This window comes from Melospiza melodia, chromosome 2 (genome assembly GCF_035770615.1).
Source record: "Melospiza melodia melodia isolate bMelMel2 chromosome 2, bMelMel2.pri, whole genome shotgun sequence".
NCBI lineage: Eukaryota > Metazoa > Chordata > Aves > Passeriformes > Passerellidae > Melospiza > Melospiza melodia.
The window spans coordinates 109,203,267-109,215,620 of NC_086195.1; the positions used below are offsets into that span (position 1 = coordinate 109,203,267).

Sequence of the window (12,354 nt, forward strand, 5' to 3'; positions counted from 1 at the left end):
ATTTCAAGCCAAACTGAACGGCGTACCTTACTGACAGTGTTAAGCTTGTTGCTAGGAGTTCCCCAAAGCGCTGTAATTTTTTTTTTTTTCGTGATTTTGGGTGGAAATTGCTCCCCTACCATGCCAGCGCTTCCTTTGCCTTTCGTTTTCCCCTCCGCAGCCCGCACTCGCCGCGCCCCGGGTGTCCGTGGTAGGGCGGGGGTGTCTCCTCTCGTCCCCAGCCCCGACACGGGCCCCGGGCAGCGCTCTCCCGCTGCCGCCCTGGGCGTGGGCCCTGCTCGGGCGGGGGCCGGGCCGGGCCGGGGGAGGGTCCCGGCGGGCCGGGGGGCGGCGCCTCCCCCGCGGCGGCTCTCGGGGCGCCCCGGCCGCGTCCCTGCGGCAGCTGGCGGCGGTCGCGGGCCATGGGGGCCGAGAGCCTCTGCCTTGGCGTCCTGACCGTCGCCGTCCTGCTCCTGGCCGCCGCCTCGCAGGGTGCGGAGCCGCCGCCGAGCTGCGAGGCGGTCCGGAAAGTTTTCCAGCTGCGGCGGCTCGGCCCGCTCGGCGGCGTCCCGGAGTTCCCGCGGGCAGGTAAGGCAGAGCTGGATGGGGCAGGAGGCACCGGGAACGACGCGGCCGCCGCGTTTGAATTCGGTGCCGCCGGCGGCGATGGGTGGGTGGTGCTCGTGGCCGGGCTGGGCGCCGCGGGCACATCGGGTCCCCCGGTTCACAGCGACATCGCGGCTGGCCTCTTAAAGAGAGAAAACGCTCTTCCCGGGCTGTGGGCAGTGGGGCACCCCGACACCTGCCTAAAACCCCCCTGTGCCCACCCACTTCCCCTCCGTACCGCGCAGAGCGGAGCCAGCCGCCTTCTGCCGGGGTCATCCTGCTTGCAGGCGGCCGTGGGCAGGCACCGTACGGCGGAGCGAGCCCTGGGCGCTGGGGACAGCCCGCGAGCCGCGCTGGGGCTGCTGGAGCCGCTCTGCTGTGCAGTGACAGTGACTGACACCGCTGCCGCTGCTCGGGCTGCGCGTTTTCCGTACGGATATCTGCCCGTCACTGGAACGGAATGGAATAAAATTCCCGGGAAAGTAGAGCCTTCATGGCAATTTGAGTATATCTAGCGTTTGTATCAGCAGTTAATTTTTTTTAAAAGTAGATGCTGAATGACGTTGCAAAGCACATATATAGTAAGGTGTATGGTTTTAGGTTTGAGGTTTTGGTGCCAGGTTTGTGAGAACCTCAGTTGAACTCAGAAGATTAAAATGCAAGTATTTTAGTGATCAGCGGAATAGGATGTAAAACCAACTTTTTTTTTACACATCTTTAAAGTATGTTCATGTTTGGCTGACAGGTTAACTAGTAAATGTGAGCCAGTGCTTTTTAGACAGAGAATGCAACAAAAGCTGAGTTAATGTCCCCCTCACTTTAAAATATCAATAACTAACCTCATTGAGTTTTTTAAGATAATTTGTGTGGTTTTTACTAACTCTGCAAGTTGAGATAAGGCATACTAAGTTTATTTTAAAGGAATCCCTCCAAAATAGAGCTTTTAGTAACTCAAGCTTTAAATGTGACAGATAATGCTTGACACAGTCAATATTGCATTGTGTAGTTTATAAATTGGAGTACTAGATTTATTAACAGTACATTTATCAACATGCATGGTTGTCTTCTTGCATTGTCCTAACCTAAAGATTTTATAATTGTCTTTGATAAAAAGAAAATAAACACTTCAGTTGGAAAGCCTGATGAGACAGGTACTTGTCGAATGAAGATGTCTGGAAAGTGAAATCTGAGTTACAGTCCTGTTGACGATTTAATTTTTCTGTGCTGATTATTTGTGTGAATAATCTCAGTATGAATGATATGGTATCACTTTATCTATGTTCTTCTCATTCCATAGCCTAGTGTAAATTTTATGCTTTCTCTGTTATTTCTTATTTTGATTACTATGCTTTGTTTGTGTACTAGGGATAGGGAGGAAATAATGTTGACTCAAGAGAAAAGAACTATAGTGCTTTATATAGGTTTCTTCTGGTCTTCTTCTCTGATTTCCTCCTTTCCCCTATCATAGTTTTTATACTACCGCTCACTTTCTTCTTTTGATTTTGACTTTTCTGCATTTCCCGCTCGTAGTAAAAACCATGTTTGAATTGTACGAATCTAAAAGAATTCCTTTCTCTGCTGCTGCCCTTGCAAACAGTGAGCAGCAGGAGATGTGGTACAGCTGTATGGTCAGCAGCCTTTCACTCTTTGAAGGAATTACATAGCTGTGGGCTGCCAGAGTTCTTGTTCTAAGAACTCTGTTCAGATATCATGAAACAAATAATTGCGAACAGTAAAATCTGTCCAGAAGTGCAATAACAAGAAAATGGGGATTAAATGAGTATTTTAGAAGGTTTAGGTGTGATTAAAGGGATTAGTAGGCTCAAAGCGTAATGTGAAGAGAAATGTCAGTTTTTGCTCCTGATCTTCTATATTAAGCCTTCTTTTGAAGCAAGATGTAAAAATTTTAAAACCTTTTCTGATGACACCAAGAAATGTGTTTGTGTGTAAGATGCATGCACGCCCCCATACAACACACACATTTCTTGTAGGTGTCCCCTTACGAAAATAGGTGTCCAAGCTGCCTTTGCAAGGTTTCATTTTGGTGCTGAAATGTGGGCATCTAGCAGCATTTTAATTATCTTAGGGTTTCCATAATGTTCCCAGTGGTGCTGACAGATGCAGTAACTCTGGGAAACTTACATCTTTCTGGTAGTGGAAACTTACATCGTTCTATAAGTGCAGTGTGCAGTGGGTGGGATACCTTTGGCATCTGAGGTGCTCCTTGTGGGCAGCCACCATGGACAGCCAGTGCAGCTTGTGGCATCCTGGAGCTCCTCCATTATCAAACGTTGGTGTTGTCTTCAGAATAAGCTGCATAAATGCCTCTGCTGCATTGCCTCTCTGTCTTCATTTTAGTGGTGCCGTAGACATAACTTAAGAACACGTTCATTTAAATGTCTTAAGCTGAGTCTTTGGGGTAGGGCATGATCACCAGCTGAAGAACAGCAGCAATGCTGGTTGACATATGGTTTTGTATGCAATAGAAGTCAATAAAATTACAGGGTTTATATTTGCCTTGTTTTCATTGCATGTATAAAAAAAGGCTGTACCATTCCCATTCTTTTCTCAGTAGGAATAAAACCAGCAGCCTTATATCAGTAAATAATGTAAATTCTAGTTCTGGAGACTGTCGTGTGTTTGTATTTTGAATATATGTTAACTCAAAAACCTATACATTATTTTATATAATTAGTTTTGCAGCTGTTGTATAGAGGTTGTGTATCCTTAAGGGAAGAAAAAAATACCTCTGTCATCCTATGCAGAAATGACATGTATATGTACATAAAAGTGATCTTGAAGGATATGGAAGCTACAAATTTGAGTTCATGTTATCATCCACATAGGACAGGATATAGTGTTGAAAATGGCAACTAATAATCAAGATATATATTTTTTTTTTACCACTCTCAAGATACTTATTGCTACCCCTGGCAATCAAGACATTTGACTAACTGTTCTTGGTCTTTTGTACATGTGTTTTGGGAACTATAATACAAACTTATGCTCAGCCCCATCACATGCTATATTGGAACATTAATTGCCTTAATGCTAATTTCAAGTATTAGTTGCAAAAATACTTTGTTTTTTTCCTGTCTGGTTCTGTGCTACAAGAACATTTTTGATGGGACTGTACAGAATAACCTCAGTAATTAAAAATCCTGAAAGACACTTTTTTGCTGTATGAAGAATTAAATAAATATAAAAAGTACTCAAAGGTTAGGGCTGGAGTTTTTTTATTTTGTTTTTGTGATATGTATGGATATTGGATTACAATATGTCGTATTGTAATCCAATATGACTTGGATTATTTAAAAAAAAAAAAGAAATTGTCTGCAAAATACTTTTTAGCATATTTTTATTTCCTATGTTCAAGATACTGTATATCCTTTCTGGTATTGTAACTCAAGATTTCTTGAAGATTTCCACTCTTTTACCCTAAATGCTAGTAAATCTAGAGCTTTTAGCTAATTTCAGCAGCTGTTTTTTTCCCAGACAGATTAAATGGGAGCTCTGAGCTCTTCTTGTTATCTTGGTTGCAAACAATATTTATTTTTTGATTTCTTTCTCTCAGAATACCTAGAACAGAGAAGTGGTGTGTCCCTAATCCCTGGAAGTGGTCAAGGCCAGGCATGATAGGGCTTTGAAAAACCTGGTCTAATGAAATATGTTCCTGCCTATGGTGGAGGGTTGAAACTAGATATTCTGTAAGGGCCTTCCAACCCAGACCATTCTATGATCCGATTTTAGCAGCAGCAGAATAGGATGGCTGATGAACATTCCACTCTTGCCTTCCTCACAGAGAGCCTCCTGTAGGTATGTCAGGGGAAAAAAAAAAAAATTCAAGCTTCTGTTTGCACCAAAAAGCTGAATTTTGTGGCTTATTGAAAAATATTACATTTACTGTCACTGTAGAATCAAACAATTCCTAATGAAGTGGTGGGGGAAAGTGCTGGAGATATTTTTTCTCAGCAGTTTGGTTTTGGTTGGTTTCTGTTTGTTTGCTTTTTTGGTTTTGAGTTGGTTTATTTTTTTCAAGGATCAATCTAGGCTTCTTTTCAGCAAACACACAGGGAGATCATGTGTGCAATTATGAGAACAAGAAACATAAAAGAGAGTGAAGACTGTGATTATTTAAAATTTTACTGTAAAGGCTTTTTGGTAGAGAACCATTATGAATATGAAGTTGAATAAATGAGAAAAACCATGCTGGAAAGATGAGATAGTAGCAGAAAAAGTTTTTCTGTGGTACTATTGTTAATTCAAGTTAAAATATTCTTGCTAATTCCCCTTAAAGTAACAATAGAAGTCAGTTTAAAATCCAGCAGGTTACTTTAATGCAATTCCAAGATCATATTTGAATTTTAATTTGGGTTTCTAATATAATTTACATTCCAGTAATTTGGATTTTGGTTCTACCTCAAGTCAAATTAAATTTTTTTGCTTTTGTTGTATGGAGGCAGGGACACTTCTAATTACTGTATTTGTTTAACAGGCATTCAGAGCTCTGGAATATGATTTAGTCAGAGACAGAAAGTGAATTGCTCTGTCAAATCAGTTACTGATGTTCATTATATCACATCTGTTTTTGTAAGGACTGTTGCCAACAGCATAATCTTGTGTGTGTGTGCGAACATTTCACCTCTGGATCCACAAAATGATCACTGTGAAAAGAAATTTGACAATATTTTGAGATTAAAATCAGCAAAAAAGTGAGCTCAGCGCTATAGCAGTTCTCCTATCTCAGTCTCCCGTCTTTCACCTTCTCCAGGAAGTCATCAGTGCTCAGTGGTCTTGATCTGGCTGGGTGGGCCTGAAAGGTGGCGCAGCTCAAGGAGTGCCTCCTGACTCTCACACGAGTGGAGCAGACCAGGGTTATGTCTACACTGTTTAAGGCTGGTGTCCTGGGGAAGGAATGGACTTTTGTAGTGCCAAGTCACTGTGGCATTCAGGCAGTCTCAAAATAGGAGGGCTTTTGGACAGGGTGACGTGTTTTGTTCTGTGAACTGTAGCGTGGGCGTATAAAGGGATGGTTTCACCTTGCTGCAGTGCTTCTTAGTAGGCAGGAAGATGAGCTTGGAGTGTATAAGGAAGGAGCCAAACTTGTGCTGCAGTGTTGTCTGGAGTCCTTTTGAAAGCAGTATGTAGAATTCACCATCTCTTGAAGTGCAGGTGAGAGAAATACTGACTCCTGCTGAAGAGAGCCACAAAAAAGTGAGATGATGGGTCAACAGCATCGACAGTCAGGGCCAGGTGCTTGAGGCTGATCCCCATCTCTTTTACTGAGCCAAGCTGAAGTACTTTACAACAATCGTAGTGATAGCAAGTAATGCTAAATCTGGAGTGGTGCTTGTAACAAAAATAAGTTAATAAATATTAAAGGATAAGCATGAGAAGGACTTAGGTCTGATACAGGCTCCAAATCCATTTTGAAATAAACCACTGATTTGACAATTGCATCCAAGCCATATGGCATTTCAGTGCTGGCTTTTGAAAGACTGTTTGTCATGACAATTCTAATGTTTTGGGATTTTTCAGACCCTGGATGTGATCTCTTGGAAGTCGAAATAGACAGGCAGAAATTTACCACAGATCTGGCATTTGCTCTTCCTGGCAGTTAATGGCCTCATCCTGTCAGCATTTGTTTATCGCAAGGTACTGAAAATACAGATTTGTACAGCTGAGACCATGATTAAAAGTTTGAAATCAGTTCCAGACAGATAAACCTGCAGCTTAGAACAGTTATGTTTTTCTTCCCAAACTGTCTTTCCTAGACTGAGATTATTTTCAGTTCTAAAAGCTTTCTTAAACCATAACTGTTTACTTCAATATATTTTTATTACAGGCTAAGGTATTTCACTTCCAGTTGTCTTGTGATCCTGTTTCAAAGTGGATCACAATGTAGAGTCATCAGAATTTGGTACTGAAAAGAGCCAATATGCCCTTTTGGAGTAGAAAGTGTTTTCTCCCTTTATTTCAAAATTGGTTATTGATAAAACAGTTCTTGTGGAAGATGGAAAGTTTTTTAGATGTGAAAACTCAGAAAATAATTGTGTGGGTTTTTTAATACTGCTTGTACTGAAATGGAAGGACCTGTTTCATGGTCTGGCTTATGTGTCTTCTGAAACATTATCTCTGAGCTGTTCCTTGTTCCGTAGATCTCTTAAAAAACAACTGGTAAACCGCTCTGTGGTTTTCAGTAACAATTCAATTTTTAGTCAGTTGGGTTCTTTGTATGTTGTAGTTGGTTACTTTTTCATGGCCAGTGAAAGCAGCTGTGTTTAATGAGCTGGAGCAAAAGTAGATCAATAAAATGTACTTCATATGTACATGATTAACAGTCTTAAAACTAAAAAACAAAATTCACTTAGGATTGGGAATGAGATCCATGTTCAAAAGATGCTGCTTAAAAAATACTTTTGATAAAATCAAGGAAATAAAATAATACTGACCTTTCATCTGAAGTCATATACAAATATACATTATTATTTTAGGATTTGGCTGAAAGTGTGTCTTCTTGAAGCTATACTCAAGTCCATACAGCCTAGATAAAGTTTCAAATTAACTTCTGTAGCAGTGGTAACCTATATCTTCTGCTTTACGAGTATATCTAGGTATCTATACTTCTGCTTTACAAGTGTCAAAGGTTTGAAAGCTAAGCAGTGACTAACAATTGTTTAAAATACTAAGAAGAGTTTGGGTAATAAACCTAATTTTAAGTTATTTCATTTTAATATTAGACAAATATTATTAATGTCTGTGCCTGTGTACACAGGGAACTGAGCAGTTACCCTGTATATTATTTGTTAATAATGAAAATAGAGAAATTTAAAGGTCATGCAGATGAAAATAAGTTTCTCACTATGTTTCCACAAAATCTTGTCATATCTGTCACTGCAATAACAATGTATTTGAGAACAAAATTTGGATTGAACTGTTAAGTTTTTTATTAATATAATTTAAATTCTCATATTTGTTCTTTCATGATATATTTGTTCTTTGTATTAGAAAGCATTGCTTAGATACAGTATTAGAAAAAGATTTTGAATACTACATGATAACAAGGAAGGTGAATAATGCTTTTTATGCTTGATTATGCTCCAGTTGTAAAGTTATAAAAGTACTGAGTTTTCCCTCTGGGATTTCAGTGTGCCCAAAATTAAAAAAAAAAAATCCTTCTTTGTAGAAGTGTCTCGCAGCCTATTAGGGAAGTAGGGAGTCGGCGTCAGGGATTCATGAGAATATTTGGCATTAGAGAAAGACACAGTTAGGGACATTAGACTGGAAGTTAGGACTGCTCCATATAAAAGTTAATATAAGCATGTTCATTATGCATCTGTCAAGAATCGGCTCTCCACTGGAGTGTTTGTAACGTTTGGAAGTAATTAACTTTTTCTAGTCCAAGATTTACAGAAGGACAGGAGTGGCAGCCATGAGCTGCTCCAGCATTTCAGTATTCTAGAGGATCACAGAATCACAGAATGGTTTGTGTTGGAAGGGACCTCTAAAGGTCATCTAGTCTGCAATGAGCGGAGACATCTTCAAGTAGATCAGGTTGCCCAGAGCCCCATCTAAGCAGTTCTTGAGTGTTTCCAGGAGTGGGACATCTGCCACCTGTCTCGTGATGTACAATGCATATTCAACATACTTAACCAGCATTAGTTAGCAATATTCGCAGCTGGAACAAGATTACATTGTCAGGGAAATTATGTTATGTGGCTTTAATTAGCTGTAATGAATGTACTCTTCCCACAGAATTTTAATCAGTATCCCCTTCTGTATAACAAGACCAAATGGTTTAAAGCTTTGAAAATTTCTTCTGTGTGTCAATACCCATGTGAAAAAATAAAAAATCTCTTTGGCATTTGTGTTTTGCATACTTTTGTTTTATATTAATCAGTGGAACTGCCTTTTCCTTAGGTGTTGATCTCCAGGTTTGTACTTCTGAAAATTCAACATGCTGTACAAAAAAGATGGAAGAAAGGTATCAGATTGCAGCAAAGCAAGATATACAGCAAGTGCTTCAAACATCAAGTGCTGCATTAAAATTTTTAATATCTCGTAATGCAGCTGCTTTTCAAGGTAAAACTTTCTACTTTTTGTTTCTAAACTTGTTCATACTTTTATTGATTTTCATCTTTGATTATTTATGATGTAATAAAAGTTATCTGTTAATTTTTAGCTTCTCCCTATGCTTTTATGCTTTCAAATAAGTAGTAATAAATCATGCATGTGATTAGAAACTGCTTTGCTTTTGGAATTTGTGGATTTAAAAAAATTATATTTGATAAAAAGTAAGGAAGCATTCTTGTAAGATGCTTTGAATTTAATTGTAAACCTGTAACTTCACATTACTTTTAACTTCCTTAACTTGGGGCATACTAAAATGGCCAAGTTTATTAATGCCTGGAGTGCTACAAAAGAGATATTTTTGGTTTTTTTTATACCACTGTTTCCACCCACTATATTCTTTGTCTTTTTCTAGTAGACATTCTTGGGTAGTTTGATTTTGAGATTCTTTTTTCAGATCTAGTTTTTCAGACTCTTGAGTTTCTAAATATTATTGAAAAAATAATTGCATGTTGAACCATAGTTGTTTTAATAAATGACAGGAGGTTACCTGATAAGTAATAGTTATTTGGACTGGTGGTGGGGTTTCCTTTTTGCTTCGTATCCTGTTAGTTTCTTTTTGATTTAATTAGCCAGAAGTTAATGCAGAGATTGGTTAAGGAGCAGAGAAGATGTGAAAATAGAGATATGAGGTTGTACCTGATGGAAGGAGATACAGAGTTTACATGTGTTGAGGACAAGGCCCTAAAGTCTTGTCATTCATCTGTTAGTATGTACTTACTAACCTTTATGGCCGCTTCATTGGAAAGGATAACATGGTAACTTCATACAGGCTTGGAAAGTTGTCCTTCTGGCAATTCTTTTGTTTTTAACCTCTGATGCTGAAATCAATAGCAGAATGGGGTCCGAAAATGCAAAGTTGACTTTGGAGTCCTAAAGCATCCTTTTTTTTTTTTTTTTTTTTTTTTTTTTTTTTTTTTTTTTTTAAATTTAGGCTGTCTAATGCTAAAAACAAGCTGGAGTTGCGAGTTGCTCTCCACCTTTTGGGACTTTTGCCATTTAGCTGCCTAACACAGCTGTCAAAAGGTGTAACAATCAGGGAATCGTTGATATAATGTACAGAGAAATCTTTCCATATCTTTTCTGCCTTTGTTCTTCCTTTCAAATTCTGTGTATTATCTTTTTCTTTCTACCATAAGAGTTAGCCTAGAGTTTGGTACATATTATAATATGTTCAATTTGTTCTGCTGTCTTTAGTCCATCATTTGCATTTAAAAAAATACTTTTCAAAGCATATACTTAAAAGTGAAATCTATTTTATATATCTTATACACTTCACATATTTTTGAAGTACATGCTTTAGTCTATAGTAGTTTTGTCTTTCTTTTTATGTAAAGAAGTATAACAGAGAGAATGTTGCATGGATTCTAGTATTATTTGGATTTAAAAACTTGTTTAACTTTGAAGTAATGCTTTGTGAAAAAGCATGCTATTGAATATACTGCCAATGTTTGAAGAATTGCAACCATTGCTAACTATAATTGAAGCTAAATGATTTCAGATTCAGAAACAATAGTAAGATGCTGGTGATGTTTTTTCAGCTTGGAATTCTAGATACATAGTAAGACATTCTATCTGATCTGAATTCAGTTTTGACCCTGCTTTGAGGAGGACTTTGGGCTGGACACTTATTAAGGCCCTTTCAATCTGAATTACAGTATGACAGGGTGCCTATCTCACCACCAAATGTTTAGGCATGCCTTTTATGTTTAGACAAGGCTGGGCTGGGCAGATAGGAATGTGATTATCTCTTCTGCTACTTTGGCAATTGGACAGACATCTCAGGAGTCACACAGAGAGCTTGAAGGGGATTGTTGGGGTGTATAGAGAACAGAGCAGATGTCATGGATTTTGTCACTGCTGTCACCTGCCTCTTCTCAAAGTATGTTGAGGTTGGCTTTAAAGGGGTGGACCAGATCCCAACAGAACAAATAGCTAACTTTTTCTCAGTTTCTTATATATTCAGTAGAGAGAAGTAGGCCGTTAAAATAAACTATTTGTCTCTGACTCTGGAGGTCTTCAGAGGTGTGTTTCCATTTATCATTAAATACAGTCTAGAGATCCTGAATCTCCAGGGTGTCTAACTACCTGGGACTTTATGGTGACTGTCTTGGTGAAATGAGGCGGCTGTCTACCTATCAGTCTATTAACTTGTCACATGTGTGCATGTGTCTTTATGTAAGAATAAATTAATCTGTATATATTGATATATCTTTGTCACCTTCTAATAGTTATGAAAATTCCATGGTTCTGTATTGTGCTAAGTGCTGCCTCTTGACAGTAACTATTGACAATTTTCAAATGATTCAAAAATTCCATGCCTCTTAGGACGTGTCAGGCTACATGGTGCAAATTGCACCACTTGTGTACTGGGTACTACTGAGTGCTGGTAGTTTTTTCCTTATGTTTTGGGGTGTTTCAGAATGTGTGTTTTCTTTTTCATTGAATCTTCTATTTCTTTTTTAATAGCTTTGAGGAATGGTAAGGGAACAGAAGGATGGGTGGCAATGAAGTTAAATAAGATATTAATCCAGTAACTGGGAGATACATTATGGAGAGCAATATATCATTTTTCCCTTGGGAAAGGTGACTAGAGAACTTAAGCTGTATGAAAATTTTGTTCCAAGACAATAATTTTGATAGGATAACATTATTGCACATTTCTGATTTTTAGTATTTCTTATCTTAATATTTGAGGAAGAGATTGTTGCTGCTGTACAGGGATTGCTATAACATCTCCCTTCTGGTAACCATAAACCCAAATCCTTTGTAAACCTTACATTTGCATGACATAGACATATCTCAGTATGTACACACTCATTTTGTACAGTTCTTAGATATCTGTTACTCAAAGTTCACACTGACCTTTGTCTATACCTGTACTCAAAAGATTAACAAGTGCCACCAGGGTTACTGTGTAGTCACATTGAAGTGCTGGTTTTTGTGTAGAGAAAAAAAGAAATCCCTACAATTTCTGAAATTTGGAGAGGAATTGAGTAGGCATTTAAGAATCGGGTGAACTGCAGTAGGAGGGAGTGCTGTGCAACAGAATAGCAGATCTTGTGTCACTTCACTGTTTTTCCACAAGAGAGCTCATAACCCTTTTAAAAGTGGCCATGTATGACATAGAGCAAGATAACAGCTTGTCTGGTTGAAAGGGAAGTTCAGAGATAAGAATTTAGTTGTGGAGTCTAAAGCAAATGGACTTTTCTTTGTGCTACTATATTTGGCACCTCTGGTAATGTGGCATAGTTTTCATAAATATGGAAGCATCAATCATTTCTGAATGAGGCTGCCTGTCACTGAAGCAGAGGACTTGGCAAATGTGTGTCTGTATGCAGTAGGTAATAAACTGCACTCTTCAATAGAGCATTACCTGACACTTCCTACTGTGTAGGAAAAATTTAATGCCTTTGCTATGTAAGTTCTGAAGTCTGTTGAATCAAGCTTTCTTGATGCAGTTTCATGCTTTTCTATGAAATTATTGCTACACTGTAGATCAATTTCCACTTTATCTTAGAGCATAATTAAATGAAGTAAAATTGTTGCATCATATTGTTTGAGATCACAGTACAATTATTACATTTAAATAGGAAAAAGTTTTAGTCAGTAGCTAAAGTAAATTGTGTGAACTAGAAA

General features: G+C 38.6%; 1 protein-coding gene across 10 annotated transcripts in view; it reads left to right on the forward strand.

Annotated features, from left to right (window-relative positions):
* The first annotated feature begins 379 nt into the window (after positions 1-379).
* GPC5 (glypican 5) overlaps positions 380-12,354 on the forward strand; it is a 596,960-nt gene continuing 584,985 nt past the window's right edge. For 7 of the 10 annotated variants that reach the window (XM_063149526.1, XM_063149523.1, XM_063149528.1 and 4 more), the window contains exons 1-2: positions 380-567; positions 8,506-8,667. In XM_063149526.1, coding sequence (XP_063005596.1) covers positions 402-567; positions 8,506-8,667 — 328 coding nt within the window. In that variant the 5' untranslated portion in view covers positions 380-401. Of the gene's footprint in view, positions 568-6,131; positions 6,241-8,505; positions 8,668-12,354 lie in introns of those variants that run through there. The other 3 variants (XM_063149530.1, XM_063149535.1, XM_063149532.1) reach the window with 3 other exon arrangements.